General features: G+C 37.9%; 1 protein-coding gene across 5 annotated transcripts in view; it reads right to left on the reverse strand.

Annotated features, from left to right (window-relative positions):
* Positions 1–483: 483 nt before the first annotated feature.
* Mapk8 (mitogen-activated protein kinase 8) overlaps positions 484–17,841 on the reverse strand; it is a 71,169-nt gene continuing 53,811 nt past the window's right edge. The window contains exons 6-12 of one of the 5 annotated variants that reach the window (XM_036198951.1): positions 15,355–15,520; positions 12,454–12,525; positions 11,021–11,203; positions 9,603–9,727; positions 9,048–9,111; positions 6,193–6,270; positions 484–4,847 (exon numbers count right to left, since the gene is read on the reverse strand). In XM_036198951.1, the coding sequence (XP_036054844.1) occupies positions 4,702–4,847; positions 6,193–6,270; positions 9,048–9,111; positions 9,603–9,727; positions 11,021–11,203; positions 12,454–12,525; positions 15,355–15,520 (834 nt within the window). In that variant the 3' untranslated portion in view covers positions 484–4,701. Of the gene's footprint in view, positions 4,853–6,192; positions 6,271–9,047; positions 9,112–9,602; positions 9,728–11,020; positions 11,204–12,453; positions 12,526–12,895; positions 12,968–15,354; positions 15,521–17,841 lie in introns of all 5 variants that reach the window. The other 4 variants (XM_036198953.1, XM_036198949.1, XM_036198952.1 and 1 more) reach the window with 4 other exon arrangements.

Here is a 17,841-nt window from a genome sequence, read left to right on the forward strand (position 1 = left end):
CATGGATACAAAGGCTGTGCGTGCAGCCAGCAGCCAGACAAGATGGAGGAATGCCATTCTACAGGCTGGGTTAGCACTCCGGGAGAGCCTGTCCACCTACAGCAGCTCACCCATCAGCAGTGATGAGACCCTGTGCACAGAACAGACACAATAGGCTCCAAGCTCAAATCTCCTGCTTGCTTTGACAGACTCAGATGACACTGATTTTTGCCAAGTGGCCACAATGGCTGCTGTTTTATGCAGTTACTAGATCAAGGGCATTGGAGCAAGTTCCTTCCTTAAAGTTCCTCTAGTGATTTCAAACACAAGAACAGCAAACCTAGATCAAGCCATACACCAGCAGTGGTAACCGGGTGACAATGTGTACACAATCTAAACCTAAGACACCTGCCCTTACTAATAACCTTACCTCAATCCACAGGAAACCCTAAAAACACCTGGAAAAACCACAAATTTGTTTTGCTTTCAATGAAAAACTCTTACTTTCATACCACTTTTCTTTTTTATTTAAAATATTATAACCAATTGACATACTAGATAACACTGTTTACATCCAGTGGTGCATGTAATGACTAGGGCATGAACAAATAAACCACAATAATGATCTCAGCATTCCCTACAAAGTGCCCCATTCTGTTTTGTCTAGAGAGGGGGAGGAAAACAAACACAGGGAAGGGGAGGGACGAAGAAGGAATGGCATGTACAGGGAGAGAGAAAAATTCTAATTATCATCCTTAGGTCTTCAGGTTTAAAACCTTATTAACAGGATAAACTGTAATGAGAAAATATTGTCATAGTCCAGGCAGACAGCTACTTCAGTTTTAACTTCATTCGGCTATAAGATTAACAGCTTCTCAAAAATATACCAAATATTGGGCCTACAAAAGTAATTTATTTCTTCGTAAAATTTACTAAGATTTACTGCTTTTGTAAAATGTAAAGCGTGGACTGCTATCTTGAGCAGGTTTCTTACAAAAGCCAGTGATGATGTCAGTGAGCACATCTAGCACAATTCCCCAGACACAGTGGAAGACTACACAGGACTGTCTCGTACTGATGCAAGGTATGCACCTCACATTCTGGTATTTTGTCAACAGTGACTATAACGTATGCAACACACATTTATAATCTACACTCAGTAAAGATCTAACATTAAGGGCAACAGCTTACTTGGGAAAGCATAGAAAATCAGTGTGAGGTAGTTCAATAAAAACCTAGTTTAATTTGAAGTCACTGTGAGAATAGGACATTGTGCAAAACTAATCCACAGGTACTATTTCTCAGAAGTTTTGTAACAAAGAGAATCTAAACGAGAAATGCCCAGAAGGTTACTCTTACTAGACTCCCCTTAAGAGCACTTTGACTAAGAGCAGTTACTTTGAAATTAATTAGGACACAAGTTTTCCTATCTTACCCCAACTACACATTTCTGCTTCAATGCCCTTTATCTCTTCCATCTGTCGTGCTATTAAGACAAATTTGTTTCCTGTGGTCCAGGAAACACCTAAGAGATCAGTAGAAACATGATGCACACTAAAATGGACAGGCATGGAGGCAATGCTGAAGAGGGCTATGGAGATGGTGCTGGGGCTGCTACTCACTGGGAAGAATTACTGGGGTCATGGGGCATCATGCATCCACTCTACAGCTAGTGTGTGACTAATGAGCAACACTCACAAACTACAACAGTATTTCTGAAAATATACTATGTTTTTCGTCTCAAAATGCTCTGCAGGCTAGTGCCTAGGCAACACTGATGCTTATCTTCACGTGTGTGGCAGAAACTGGCCAATGGTGTACAGCAAGGTCTATTTGTAACTCAGGAAACAGCTTCACTTGCCTACTGCTCATTTTGTCAGTAGGCCACTCTGCCTCCATGTCTAGAGGTAACAGAGGGTGTTACAGGCTGACAGGCAAGCTGCTGCTTTGTACACAATCAAGCTTCTCTGTACTGGTAGGGACTACGGCTTCTCTTACAAATGGGGTGTGAATGCACTGGGCTTTGCTCCTGGTGTGCACTCTTCTGAGCTGGCAACCAGCAGCATGGCATGACATAATAAAAACCGCTTAGCAGATAGCACAAGAGTTGAGATGCTCTATTTATAATAAGCAATCCCAACAACATGGTCATCTTACAGATGGTCAATATATCTTGGGGTAAGAGAACTGTAACCAGGAAGACATGGAGGAAGAACCAGTGTCTCTTTCCTAACCTATGAAGTTGAATGCTAATTCTCAGTTAAGTAACCTTTGGACAGTAGGACAACAAGCTTAAGCATATATAATTGAAAAGTCAAATTATAGGGTGGCTTAACAAGTGCTGCTGAATGGAAATGTTACTTGGAAGTCCTTAAAAAATACTTAAGATGCTTTAAGACTCTAAAAGTACCAATATGATTTGTGTTAACAGATTTAAGCAAAGAGGGAGAGTCGTGTAAACAATGGATCTTAAAAAGCTGGGGCACACACATTTAACAAACAGACCTTACTTTCAGGGTATAATTTTGTTAAGTATTTTAGTTTACACTAAGCATTGAAAGCTTGTTTTCTTTTAATTCAACTGAAACATGATGGCTGGCAAGTGGGAGCTGGCAATTACAACAAATGTACAATCAGAACAACTGTTATTTCTTACTTAACCAAAATCTGCATCAAGAAAGACGGCTTCTCAGCAATCAAACATAAAACACAGAAAACAAATGAAGCATGTCAGCTGTTAAAGTGCAATAGTGACACATTTTATCCTAGGGAAAACAAAAACTAGTTAGCTGTAAAACTAATATAAAATAAGAACATGCATGCTCCAATTTGTGCTAAAATCCTGACTCCAATCTTCTACTTCTACAGCCCAAGAGTCATATAACAGTCTCAAATTCATACTTGCCTGATAAAATTAATGCACCATGTTATATGTAGAGAAAAGGAATCACTAAAAGGAAGGAGGTTAGAAATCATGATTAACTAACTTGCTCTATTTCAAAGTATTTTTTAAAAAAAAGGTTAATGTATCTTAATCTTAAGTATTGCACATTAACAATGACCAAAAATACCTTACTTGAAAGTAATTCTACACTAAATATATGGGGGGAAAAAACAAAAAACAAAAAAAGCTAAGCAAACTTTCAGAAATTTGCTGAGCTGTGCCTATTCTTACTCCTGTTGGTTGTGAGCTCCAAGGGGGTTTCTCTCTACAACCATGCAGCTCACAAAGTATGCATTTCCCAGTTCATTACACAAAATCCCTCTTGTTCCAGACAATACCAAAGGTACCTGGGCATCACAGACATCATTTCAAAAATAATGAGACCTTGATGACATTTTACTTAGGAAAAATTCAGTTACAGAGAAAGGATTCTATAGATATAAAATGTAAACAGTTAACACACACTTGTCAGGAGCAGCACCATTCTTACACTACTCAATGTCCACACTGCGGATTATATTTGAAATCGGGTATGAAAATCAAAGACTCAGGACTAAAGAACCACCACTATGCCTGCTCTGCTCACTGTGAAGAACAGTCCTTAGAAAATGACATCCTACATATGGCTGTGTGCTACTATTTTCAGATGAACGGTATATTGCTCATTTAAACATCACCTACACAAATGTAAGTAGGCTTTGGAACCTCCTGACAGCTAGTAAAAATAGGATTATGCTACAGGTAGAATCAAAATGGCCAGAAACACCATAAACTGGTGCTCAACAGACTGACCCTCCAAGGAACAGGAACTGGGAAAGGTCCAGAGGCCAGAAGCTGTATAAAAGGAAAGTCCAGACTCTTGACCAATGCCAGGACCTATAGCCTGAGATTAACTCAGTGTATACAGAAGCAGGCTCATAGCTAGTACAAGAGAACCATCAGTTCATTTGCATTGAAATGTATATTCATGAAGTATCCTCTTGACTGTATACGATCAAAAGCTTTGAGCATGCCACAGTGTTCAGAATATACCACATTTCTTGATTTGAGTTTCTGTGGGGTTGGGGTGGGGAGCTCTGAAAGGTAGGAGGATGTGCTCAGCATCTTTAAAGACATGCTCTGAGTTATTCCACTATTTAGATGGCAGGGCATTTGCCAAAATTTAGGTAAGGTTGCCTACTAACTGTTGTAACTAAACTGGGATTGGCCAGTAGCAAACAGTGGAGGTTTCCTAACACGTTCATCATTTACAGTAGTTATTCCTGAATATAACTGGCTAAGGTTATTTTCCCTTACTCCTCTGGGGTTATTTCATTGATAAGCACATAACCCTTAAGGACAGCATCATGAACAAACATCTGAAATAAATTCTAATAAAAAACTTATAAACATCTTAAATAATTCATGATATATGCAAGTCACCACATAATAGTTGCTTTGATAAACAAAAATCTTACAAATTCAGTAAAAAAAAAAAAATCAGCAGCATAAGATAAAGCAAATATGCAAAAAATTTAAACCATGATAAAATAATTAGGTTTACATTATACAGTTAATTACAGCAAAAATACAATACAGTTTTGTTGCTGTTTAAAAACACAACTTAGGTTTTAAATTACAACACTTGAAATTAAAAAAAATAAACTACTTTACTACAAAATGAATTCTACATTTTCTGAAAAATCACTCAAAAATATGACCACTGAATTGTTTTTAAAGCAGTTCTATCAATGACTAACCAATTCCCCATCCCTCCCCCCCCCCCAAGGCCCAAGTAGTCATCTACAGCAGCCTAGAGGTCCAGCTGATGCTTCTAGACTGCTGTCTGTATCCGAAGCCAAAGTCGGATCTGTGGACATTGAAGACACATCATTGACAGATGGCGAAGATGATGGGTGCTGAGAGCCGTTGATCACTGCTGCACCTGTGCTATGAGAAACAAAACAGCAAATCAGTTACTGTGCTGCCTACCTCCAGTGTCAACATACTACTTCTCCTGGGCTGAAGAGGTGCTGAACCGTGCTGAACCTAACACTAATGTTCTCTCTCTTAACACAGCTCTGAGGGAAGAATTATTAAAATGTCGAGAAACTATACTCCTGTCCTTTCTACTGCATTGTTAGTTAAGACAGCAGTTAGAAGTTCAAGTAACATGGAGAACAGACATACAGCAAGATCCATGAATGGGCTCAGGGTGTGTTCCGAAAGAATTGAGAGTACATATGAAACTGTCTACATTTTGTTGGAAAGAAGATCTCAAAGAACCAAAGGACTGGAAAAAAACAAAAAACAAAGGTTTGAGAACTAGTATAGTATAGAAAGTGTTAGTTCTGATAGTCTCAAAAAAAAAAAAAAAAAGAAAACCCACAATGTCAAAATGATACTTCTGGTATATCTTGCAAAGCAGAAGCCATCACAAAAGAACAACATTTTGATTAGGAGGCACCTTAATCAACTGTTCCAGGCTATGAGACTGTGTGACTTTCCAGGGTAACCAGCCTAGATAGGTAAATTCTAGTCTTTCTTTGACTCCAGTAAACACCAGGCAAAAACATACCCAGACTTACTAAACAGAGACAGGAGCAAATGTTCTTCTCTAAGAATAGTATTAGCAAGCACTTGCTGCATTAAAAAAAAACCACCTTTCTCCCCAAATAAACATGAGTACCTTACCCACTGACAGAAATCCTTTCAAGGGGTAGGCCTCATCCTGGGGTAGGAGTATGTTAAAGCAACTCAACAACAGGTAGCAGCTTTCAAGTCACAAGTTTACTAAAGGGTCATTTAGAAGTACATAAAAGTTCTTAAGAACACATTTACAGAGTAAAAACAGTGAACAGAGTTCAGAGTCCCAAAATGGTCCCCATTCTGCAGAATGATGACCAGAACACTCAGATATAAGAAGTCCACCAAAAGCTTGTTTCCAAATGTGACAAAAGTACTGAAAAGAACACCAGTACTTGAGAGTACACACAACAAATTTTGTAGTGCAGCTTTTATTTATTCTAATTGAAGACTATTCAAATCAAAGCATAGTGAATTTTAAGAGAATCCTTTAAAGACAAGGGAGCAGTGCCAAAGAAACAGGGTTTAAATCAGTACAACAGAGACAACCGCAAACATACTGAGACAAGAGTGTGTCAGTGTTTTCAAACTGAATCATCAAACTGAGTGAGCATGGGAAGAACTGCAGGTCCCAGGCCACTGAAGACTGTAACACAACACGTAAACTGCAATCACAACCACAACAGGTTTATATTGTAACCAACCTAAAGGAGACGGCTGTCCTCTTATGACTCCATTCTTGGTTCGCTCCTCCAAGTCCATCACCTCCTTGTATATCAGTTCTGAAAAAGAAGAGGAGAAGTAAATTTTCTGAAATCAGAGTGAACATCAGAAGATATGTACATTATAAGTTAAAACTTAGGTATCCATTAAGTACATCAAGCTGGTCCTTGCAATGATAGCAGATCAAGTGAGTGTCAAGTTCTGATTCACAGATGACCTGACTTTTAACCACAGACTACACTGAAAGAAAGCAAAACTCTCCATTGCAACTGTTTGAGTTGGATATCAGGCAGCTGCTGCCAGAAGCCAACACCTGCTTTAGGGTATCACCCATACAGCATTCTGCCTTACAGATGCTTGTCTAATTTTGTCTAAGTGAGGGCTGGGGTCTGTGCTTATCTTCCTTCTACTTCCTGAGTCCTGGCCTTATGCAACAAGGATGTAGTTACACAGGTTTATAACCAAAGCAGGGTTTAAGATCAGAATGGACAGAAAGATATTTCTATTAAAGAAAAAGCAGCAACAGCTTCAGCTCCTTCCAAGTAGCCTACAAAAGACATTGGCACCAACACCCCTTTCCAGGACACTTATATCCCTGAGTGGGGGCAGCAGCAGGTCACTACAAAGACAGTGTTGACTGAGGAAAGGCACAGGGTGCAGTATGCACCCACACCCTACTGTTTTCATGATTCTGACTTGTCCATTGCCATTATTTTATCACCTTTGGGTCATATACTGTTTGAAAAATTACATACAAGTAATTCCTTGAAAAATGTACAAACCAAAAATGTAAAGAATTTCTAAGAATTTATATTAATTCCTGAAGTTCAAGCCTTTTATAAAGAATCCCTTGCTGGAGGCCAGGCATGGTGACACATTCTAGTACTTGGAGACTGAGGCAGGGAGATCACAAGTCTGATGTCAGTCTGGGCCACAGGTATATTTTTACTTCAACATTCTCACAACCATCAAAAGCATCAGCAAGAAGGTGAATACTCAATCAAGTAAAAGCCTAACCAGTAAACGGGAAAATTCTTTTTCACCTGAACAAGAAATTCTCAAAAGAAACACAAATGGACAAAATACAGAGAGAGAGAGAGAGAGAGAGAGAGAGAGAGAGAGAGAGAGAGAAAGAAGAAGAAGAAGAAGGAGGAGGAGGAGGAGGAGGAGGAGGAGGAGGAGGAGGAGGAGGAGGAGGAGGGAGGGAGGAGAGGAGAGGAGGAGAGAGGAAGAGAGAGAGAGAGGAAGAGAGAGAGAGAGAGAAAAGAGAAGAGAAAGAAGAGAAGAGAAGAGAAGAGAAGAGAAGAGAAGAGAAGAGAAGAGAAGAGAAGAATGAATCAACATTCCAAGCTATCAGGTACATACAGAAACAGTATCAAGATTCTATCCAACATCAATCAGAATGGCTACCATCCATCAAGAAAACCAATGGCAACAAATGCTGGCAAAGATGTGGTACAAAGAAACTTTCATGTACATATCAGTGGAAACAGAAATTAGAATAGTCACTACAGAAATTATTACAGGTTCCTCAAAACTTTTAAAAAACAGAATTCCATTAAAGGAATCTAAGGCAGAATCTCACAGATCCTTGCATACCCACTGTTACTGAGATACTATTCACAGCAGTAATACATGCTATTAGCCTAGATGCCCATCAACAGAAAACTGAATAAAGAAAACGAAGTGAGACAAGGTGTGGTGGTACATGGCTTTAATCCTAGCACTCCAGAGGCAGGCAGTTCTTGATGAGTTCGAGATCAGTCTGGACTACAGAGTGAGTTTCAGGCCAGCCAGAACTACATAGTGAGATCCTGTCTCAACAAACAAACCAACCAACAAAAAACCAAGATGTGGTGTATATCTATGCAAGGTAATTTTAGTCAGCCATAAAGTAGAATGAAATGATGCCATCTGCATTAAAACGGACAGAACCAGAGAGTATCATGTTAAGTAAACTTGACTCAGAAAGATAATTATTGCACATTTCTTCCTATAGGAACTGGATTTGACAATATAAATATATATGACACAAAAGGGCCAATTAGGGTGAGAAAAGTGACAAGTGAGAGGGTAAGGGAGGGCATGAGGGGTAAAAGGTGGTTAATATGAACAACAGAATGATACACATATCTGAAAATATTATATTGAAACCTGTTTACTTTGTACACTAAAATAATAGAAGAAAAAGCATATCTATATATAAAATCACATTCATAAAATAGAAAAAAAACTAGATCTGATGTTCAAAGATGATCAATTAAGCCATTCTGCTGGTTAGAGTGGGAGTGGACTGATACCCCTGTATCATGTTGACAGAAGCAGAAACTAGTTTCTTTGATTAAAAAAAACACCACTTGGTCCAGCATGTCCCCTTTATGGACTGTGCTGTTCTCTCTCTATTTAAATGTGTGCACATAAACACACGGTAACAGCAACAGACTCTGTGAAGGTCCACCTTCAGTGTGTCTCACAAACTGAGACCGATTTCCCTATGGCTTACCACTTACTAGCTATTAAACCCCGCAGGTAGCTGTGTGGACCAAGAGAGTATGGGGACATCAACAAGCAAGTGTGTACAGAACACAACCACTGGTGGTTTTAGAGCTAGGACACCCCAAACGTGGATGTAGAAACAAAGGAGAAAACACTAATGTGCCTATGACTGAGGTGGAGAATTTCAGAAATTAAAGGAAGGAAACTGTCTACTTTAGTAAAACACACACACACACACACACAAACTTATTATCTAATATAAGCTATGAAAACCAAGAGCAACATTCATTTCCTTAACACGAGCAGATGCTTCAGGATCTTGGAGTCTGCTGAGCATTACCTTTCCATTCTTCGATTGTGTGCTCCCTCTCATCTAACTGCTTGTCAGGGATCTTTGGTGGTGGCTGAAAGACACAAGGCAGTAACAACTGGGTCAGTTACCCGGAAGAATATATGCTATTAATTATTTGAAATATCAGCCAGACATATGACTTGTAAAAGTCAATCATGAGACAAAGACCAATCAATCATCAGTAACTTTAACTTTCCAGACAGTAGTTCTGTAAGATTCCTTCCAACTTTTGAAACTGTCACATTTTACCTGTATTACAGAATTCTGCTCTTCTTTGGATAAAATATTAGTTTTAACTAAGGCTGCTCCCACAGACATCCTAGCTCCTCTTTAATTAACTATCAATTCAATAGAGAAAGAAACAGTGGGACACTACCTGACTGTGTGATGGCTTAAAACGTGCCTAACCTAAGGTTTTCTTCATGCAAAACTAGGAAAACATTATCACATATATTTTTATTTAAAATGATAAGTTCTCTTTCAAACTCAATTTTAACTATAGCTCTAAGAATACAGTTTTTTCTTCAAATTTTAAGAACTTACAGCTTCTGCTTCCGAAGGGTCATACCAGACGTTGATGTATGGGTGCTGGAGAGCTTCATCTACTGAGATCCTTTTGGATGCATCTATTACTAGCATTTTGGATAACAAATCCCTTGCCTGACTGGCTGCAAAAATAATGGTATTAATATATACATGTTCATGATATTCTCCAATTATTATCTTTTTGTTTTTGAGACAAGGTTTCTTTGAGTAGCCCTGTGTCTGCCCCCTCCACCCCAAGCTGAGGACCAAACCCAGGGCCTTGCGCTCTATCATTGAGCTAAATCACAAACACGAGATTATCTTTTATTTAAAAAAAAAAAAAAATTAATAGCCAGGCGGTGGTTGTGCACACCTTTAATCCCAGCAGGCGGGAGGCTGAGGTAGGAGAATCTCTGAGTTCGAGGCCAGCCTGGGCTACAGAGTGAGTTCCAGGACAGGCTCCAAAGCTACACAAAGAAACCTTGTCTCGAAAATAAAATAAAATAAAAAATTAAAAAAAAAAAAATAAAACAACTTTGCCAGGCATAGTGGTGTATATGCTTAACTGCTGAACTGAGGACACAGAGGCAGAAGGATCACAATTTCCAGGCCAGCCTAGTTCCAGTCCCAGGTTGGCAGGATCACACAGTAAATAGCTATCTCAAACTGAATCAAGCCAAACCAAATTCTATATTTTAAAAAATAATGTTTTTATTATTTATTTTTGTGAGTATTTAAAAAATGATTACATTTTCTAGTTATGTTCACAGAAGGAAGGGGTATGTGCACGCACACATGAATGCAGGTGCCCAGGTAGGCCAGAAGAGTGCATCAAGTGCCCTGGAGCTAGATTTACAGGTGGTTGTTGTGAGCTGCCTCACATGAGCGCTAGAAACTAAACTCAGGTTCTCTGCAAGAAGCAGCAATCTCTCTAGTCCCTGTTTTGTTTATTGCTTTTTTGGTTGTTGTTTAAAAAAGACCAGGTCATGCTATGTTCCTAGGCTAGCCTGGAACTCACAAAGCACAAGATGGTCTCAGACTCCTGGCAATCAATCCTTCAGCCACAGCTTCCCAAGTGTTGGGATTAGTTGTGGACCTCCACACCTAAAGAATTAGTTTTTACTATAAAACCAGGACACATACATGGTTTATAAAAATACAAAAAACAATTTTTTTCTTTCTTTTTTGAAGCAGAGTCTCCATTTTGTTGCCCTAGCCGGCCTTGAACTCAGAAATTCTCCTGTCTCTGCCTCCCAATCCAAGAATTGAAGGCAAATACCACTATACCTAGCTAAAAAGCAAAAATAACAAAACCTTCCTATGTTCCACTAGCAGACATAATTTTGAGATAAATCCCTTAAAGAATATGACTAAGCACTCTTACCACACATGCATACCCAAAACACAATTTGGTGCACACACTTTACATAACTTACCTTTAAGCTTGTTATGCTCCGAGTCAGCTGGGAAAAGCACATCCGGGAATAGTTTCTCAAAGCTATAGCCAGCATATTTAGGTCTGTTTTCAACATAAGTCCTTACTGTTGGTTGTAGTTTCTTCATGAATTCAGGACACGGTGTTCCGAGCTGTTCAATAACTTTATTCCACTGATCAATATCTATTATCAAGTAGCTAAGAAAAATACTCCATGTATCCAATGTTCAACATTTTAATCTTATCCACATTAAATACAAGAAAACGGAAAGTGTTTAAAACTTAAAGAATGTGGCCATTATATATTTTATACCTCAAAGCCATCTTGCAAAAGGCAATGATTGCAAGTGGATAAAAATGATCAATAAATAAGCTCCGTTAATCTTATTTATTGTGTGTGCATGCACATGTGTGTTGGTGTATATAAACATTAATTTCACCATAAAAGAGGCATAAACAAGTAAATTCAAAATAAAAATAACTCAAAAATTATCATTACTATATTCATAAAACTCAAAATGCAAACTGCACAAAACTTTAATATTTAAAATTTGCCCTTCCCCCAGCTCTTCAAAAATGTACATGCATTTCCTAGAGAATAAGAAGTATTTCTAGTCTATCCTGCTTTTTTGAGTTCTTTACACTAGTGATAAAAATGATGACCTGGATAGAAGCAGCATTTTCTTTTGCCATTCTCAGGTCTGCCTATGTTAATTACATTTGTGAAACGCTGAAATACATGAAAATGATACCAGTATCTCAATATGCTGTAGACCAGAATTTCCTGGTCTTGTTCCCTCTGAGGCCCTATACTCTAAATCTCCAAATACTAATGTCCCAAACACTCTTACTACAACATGGTGAATATTCTCCTTCCACCTAAAACACTACTGTGTTACTCACTGATAGATACTTCACTGTTAACATAAATATTAAAAGTTGATGAGCTAAAAGCATGAATCCCAACCTAATTACCAACATAGGAAACTTCTGCTGACATTCTCAGCATGTTATGTTAATGCAATGAGACAATAAGACACAACATACAGAACAGTGACAGAAAGACACGGGGAACCAAACAAAAAGACAGTCAGGAGCAACAGATAATTCCAAAATTCATGATGCCTTCAAAAAAGTTACAGACATACTCAAGTGTTAGAAATTTTTAGTGGAAGCCATAATTTTTTTGTTAATCAACTCAAAGCCACCAAGGAACTGTAATTAATCACACTTGAGCACTTTTTAAAATTAACACATAAAACAATAAATGAGGAAAAGGGAAGTCTATGTCAAGTAAGAGGTGGTATTCTGGAAGAGTAATTTAACAATACTTTGTATTAGGGAGAGACAAAATACATTCCACCTGACCAGGCTGACGCGGTACCATACATTTTGACCTTTAGAAACTACATTTTAGGCCAAAGATAAGGATACGATCTGTACCTGGGAACAAAACACCACCTTTGATCATTTCTCCCATGATGCACCCAACTGACCAAATGTCAACTGAAAACAAAATGCAATGACATTAACATAAAGATTTTGATTAAAATAAAAAGAAAACTATATAAACATTAAAATAAAACACGTACACCATATACACTTAAATTATAAAAAGCAATACGAAATAAAAATGAATGACAGTGAATGTGCTCTGACTACCAGCAGAGACTGTATGTCCTGCTGCCAGGTGCAGCCTACAAACACTTCAGTTTCTTAGGTCCACAATTTTTTGAACTATAACAGCCACAAACTTTACATCTATTAAAAGAAAAAAAAACTGTATGTACAAATGTAGAATATATTCCTTTTCATTAGCAAACAGAAGGAAGTTCATCACCTAGTTAATGAATCTGCTGCAGCAGCACAAGGATACAGTCCCTTCCTGGAAAGAGGATTTTGTGGCAAACCATTTCTCCCATAATGCACCCCACAGACCATAAATCCACTATATGTTTGCAGCACAAAAGAAGGAAAAGCAAAGCAAAAGGTCATTAAAATCAAAGAAGCATAATATGACTGCATTATCTAAAAACTGCAGAACATCACAAAAAGAAAAGGTGGTTTGAAGTTCAAATAATGGAATAATTTAAAACACAAAATACTTTTTAAAAAGCTTTCAATCACAAAAGAAAATATGAAGTGTGGCATTTTAAGTACATATCTAATTTTAAAGTGAGAGCTATGCACAGAAATTGAATAAATTAAAAAATACACATTTTATAATTGAGAAATATAAAGCTGTAAAATATAAAGTAGAACCAAACAAACTTCATAAATAAAGTTAAGAATATATATGAGGTCATAAAAGTATAAAAATAAGATGCACTATTTTGAGGTTTAACTGTGCATTTTACTCTCGCTTTAAGTTAAATTTAAAAAGCATAAGCAGAAATAATTTAGAATATTAAAAAGAGAATGTCTCTGAACTTAATAAAATGCTAATCTAAAGTTTATCAGAAAATTTCAAACTGGATTTCACAGGCTTATTGAACTGAAAAAGCTTTGTCTGTATCTTCTGAATTAAAAGTCAGTTGTTTTTGTTGTGACTTCTTTTTACATTAATACCTACCTCTACCCAAAAAGGAACAAATGAAGAGAAAGAACAGCTTATCTGTTAAGAAACCTTGGTAAACACAAGTGTTTTTCCAGTTTTCTAGTTTAGACTACCAAAGCAACTACAAATCTGTGATCTACAAAGAATCTCCAGCAGATCACTGTGTTAGAAAACTTGCTACAAGGGGCTGAATTTGCTATTAGGCATTTTAAAATAGATTAGACTACCCTAAACTTTCCAAAATAACCTGAGGTTCTCTGTAAAAAACAAAACATGAAATCAATCTCAATATGTGTGTGTGTGTGTGTGTGTGTGTGACTGAAAAGAGGGTATCTGTATGCCACCCCCCACTGGCTAATGTAGTTATGAGGAAACAGATTTGACTGGGTTGCTGGGGGAACAGGCAGGAAAAGCAATGAAATGATCTATGTGACTCTCGTCTAAGAGAGGGTAATATGCCAAATTCTTTTTTTTAAAGTTAATTATTATTATTTTTGTTTTGTTTTGTTTTTTGAGACAGGGTTTCTCTGTGTAGCTTTGTGCCTTTCCTGGAACTCACTTGGTAGCCCAGGCTGGCCTCGAACTCACAGAGATCCGCCTGGCTCTGCCTCCAGAGTGCTGGGATTACAGGCGTGCACCACCACCGCCCGGCTTAAAGTTAATTATTTTTATTTAATGTGCATAGTTATCTGTGTGAGGGTATCAAATCCCCTGGAACTGGAGTTACAGACAGTTGTGAACTGCCATGGGAGAGCTGGGAATGGAACCCGGGTCCTCCAGAAGAGCAGCCAGTGCTCTTACTCACTGAGCCACCTCTGCAGCCCCAATATGTCAATTCTTGGCTCTCTCATTTCTGGTAAGGAGCTACATCAAGACCATATTTAAGGACACTAACTCATGGTGCAATTTACGTGATAAGCAAAAGTTTCACAGAGAAGCAATTACCAATCTACATTCTGGTCACTTGAAATATCAACTCTCAAAACAAAATTTTTAAATCTTATATCAAGACTAAGAAAACAGAATAACATGTTTACTTAAATTAGTTGATATCTAAACTATTTGTTTTTAATTAGCTCAAAAAAGAAGAGGAAATTAAGCAAGGGCCCCAATTTCAATGGTTATATATATATATACACACGTGTATGTGTGTTTATGTATGTATATGTATGTATATATGTATAAAGAATCTTCAAGACTGACTTAATAGTTTTCTGCTTCAAAGTGAACCACTGTTCTAACCTCTTCCCTAGAAATACACCACATTAAAAAGTTCAATATATCCACATATAATAATATATTCAATTTCCTTAAGGCTTAACACAGGCTTTCATGAGACACTAGTGCTTCCTGAAAGGTTATATTGTCTATTAGCTTTTCAGAGTTGAGCCTTAATGTAGCTCTCAGTTTAGTGAGTGCTACTATTAACACTGACAAAATATTGAAGATATAAGCAAATATGACTAATATACACTAGAACTACTACTAAGATTAAATTACTAAGAAATATATGCTCACTCAAGTTAAAGTTACAGACAAGCAATGGGCATAAATTCTGGTTTCAGAATTCTTTCTCTAGGGGCAGTACTGATGGAAAGTATTCACATTCATGATAAGACACCCATGCTTTCCCAAATATTTATGGTAAAATATGCAGATTCTTGACACACGTTTGAAACACTTATGCACGTTTAACTCCATGCACTTCAATGTAAGTATAAAAAACTTATGGATAAACTAAATAAAAAGAGTATTTCAAAGTGAAAGTATATGCTGACCGTTCTCCTTGTAGCCCATGCCGAGGATGACCTCTGGCGCTCTGTAGTATCGAGTCACCACATAAGGAGTCATCATAAAACTTGTTCCTGCGGTTCTCGCCAGTCCAAAATCAAGAATCTTCAAAGTGCAGTCTGATTTGACTACTATATTACTAGGCTTTAAGTCCTTCAGGAAATAAACATTAAAATAATTGCTAAGACAGATACAAAGGTTTACTGCTCAACTGAGCTACATAATCTGTCAAACAGTTTGTTAATTGTTCACTGTTTTCAATGCAACATCACTACAGAGATTAAACACAAATAGGCAAACCCAAGAAGTCAGATTTAAGATATTTTCATAACATAAACCCAGTATGGAAGTCAGTAATGTTTTATCTCCTAGAAATGAGTATTAGCTAGAAATTCTTGGTCAAATAGAGCAAGAGATTTGCAAAGACATTTTAAAGCTCATTTAAGAACTTTTGTGTGGAGCTGGAGAGATGGCTCAGTAGTTAAGAGCATTGGCTGCTCTTCCAGAGGACCCGGGTTCAATTCCCAGCACCCACATGCCAGCTCACAACTGTATCTCCAGTTCCAGAGGATTCTACACCATCACAAAGACAGGCACAACAGCACAAAAGAAATAAAAAATTGAACAAACGAAAAAGAACTTTTGTGCTAGGCATAGTGGCTCATCCTTTGTAATCCCAATACCTGATGCCAAGGCAGAAAGACTGGAAGTCCAAGACTCAGAGTGCACTGCTCACTTTCTTGTTAACTGGACACAACAAGCTAGAGTTCTCTGGGAAGAGGGAACAACAACCAAGAAACCACCTCCACCAGAATGGCCCGTAGACAATCCTGGGAAGTACTTTCCTCACCAGTGATGTGGGAGGGCCAACCCACTGTGAATGGTGCCTCCCTGGACAGGTGGTCCTGGTTGTATAAAAACAGGTTGAGAAAACCACGGAGCTACAAGCCAGTAAACAGCACTCCTCCATGGAATCGGCTTCAGTTACTAAACCAGGTTCCTGCCCTGACTTTCCTCAGAGATGGACTGTTACATGAAAATCTAAGATGAAATAAGCCTTTTCTTCTCCGAGTTGCTTCTGGTCAGTGTTTTATCACAGCAAGAGAAAGCAAATTATGGCAACAGCAAGACTCTGTCTTAAAATACCAATGACAAACAACAATAAAAGAACTACCATGGTAAAAAGCTATAAATTAGCATTTACATTCGTTTGCATACTAAACTAACAGCATTAAAAATCTCACTTTAAAGTCACAATAAGCTCTAGATCACTCTAAAACTATGAAACATTCTGCTATTATTCACATGATCTTGACATAATCTTGGCATATGTTATTTGAACATTCATAGTCACACATGTTTGCTTTTTATGGGGAGGGAGTCCAATCAATCTCAGTACAATAGATAGGACCAAAAAAGTGATTATCAGTCTGCTCATTCCTGACTTCCCACATAAAATCACAAACATTTGTTCACATGTAGCAGACACTAGTGTGCTGGTGCCACTGGTCCATAAAATTACTTTCTGCTGGTAGTGCTATATAATGTCTTTGCGAAAAACTGCCACTTGGCTCCTGCATAAGGAAATCTGTGTGATGCTTATTAAAATGAAAGCAGTGGCATAAATACTTAGGGCTTGACAAGCTTTTGCCTGTTAGCTTTTGATGAACACTCATATCCGCCTCACCGTCACACTATCTCACATGCACAGATGAATGGCAGATACAAACAAAAGCAAAGGCCCTTAAGACAAAGATCCCTTTTTAAATGTCTACATGCAGGAATTGCTTGTTTGCTGTTTCTAACTTACTCTGACAAGCCACCATGCACAGGCTTAGGAAACAGACTCTAAGGACTTTAGAAATTAAGCATACTAACAATATAAGGTTATTACAACAGAAGACAAAAATGTTATCACTCCTGTTCTGCAAATGTAATGTTGTTAATACTTCTCAAATACAGTATACAAAACAAAGGAATGCCCATGCTCAAAAAAAAAAATTACAAACTTTAATATCACTTCCATATCTGTTGTTACAGCTCAAGATTACTGGCTCTTTATACTAGCTGGTTCTAGTCTAGAAAAAAACTTGAAATACTTCATATTCTGGAACGATTATGAACAAATACATTTTTCTTTTTGGTTTTTCGAGACAGGGTTTCTTTGTATAGCTTTGCACCTTTCCTGGAACTCACTCTGTAGCCCAGGCTGGCCTCTAACTCACAAGAGATCTCCCTAGTGCTGAGATATATTTAAGGAGAAAAGGAAGACTCCCACAGGGAGCAGCCAGGTAATGTAACAGGTTGCACTGTGCAGAAATCAGATTCAACTCCTAATAAGTGAGCACTCCCACTTAGAGAGAGGGACACTTACAATGTCCATTCAGCAGAATCTCAACTGCTAACTAATCCACCACTGTACTTTTCAGATTTCCAATGAGACTGCTGTGGCTACTTTGGCCCCATCTGACTGA

Source organism: Onychomys torridus, chromosome 9 (assembly GCF_903995425.1).
Source record: "Onychomys torridus chromosome 9, mOncTor1.1, whole genome shotgun sequence".
Classification (NCBI taxonomy): domain Eukaryota; kingdom Metazoa; phylum Chordata; class Mammalia; order Rodentia; family Cricetidae; genus Onychomys; species Onychomys torridus.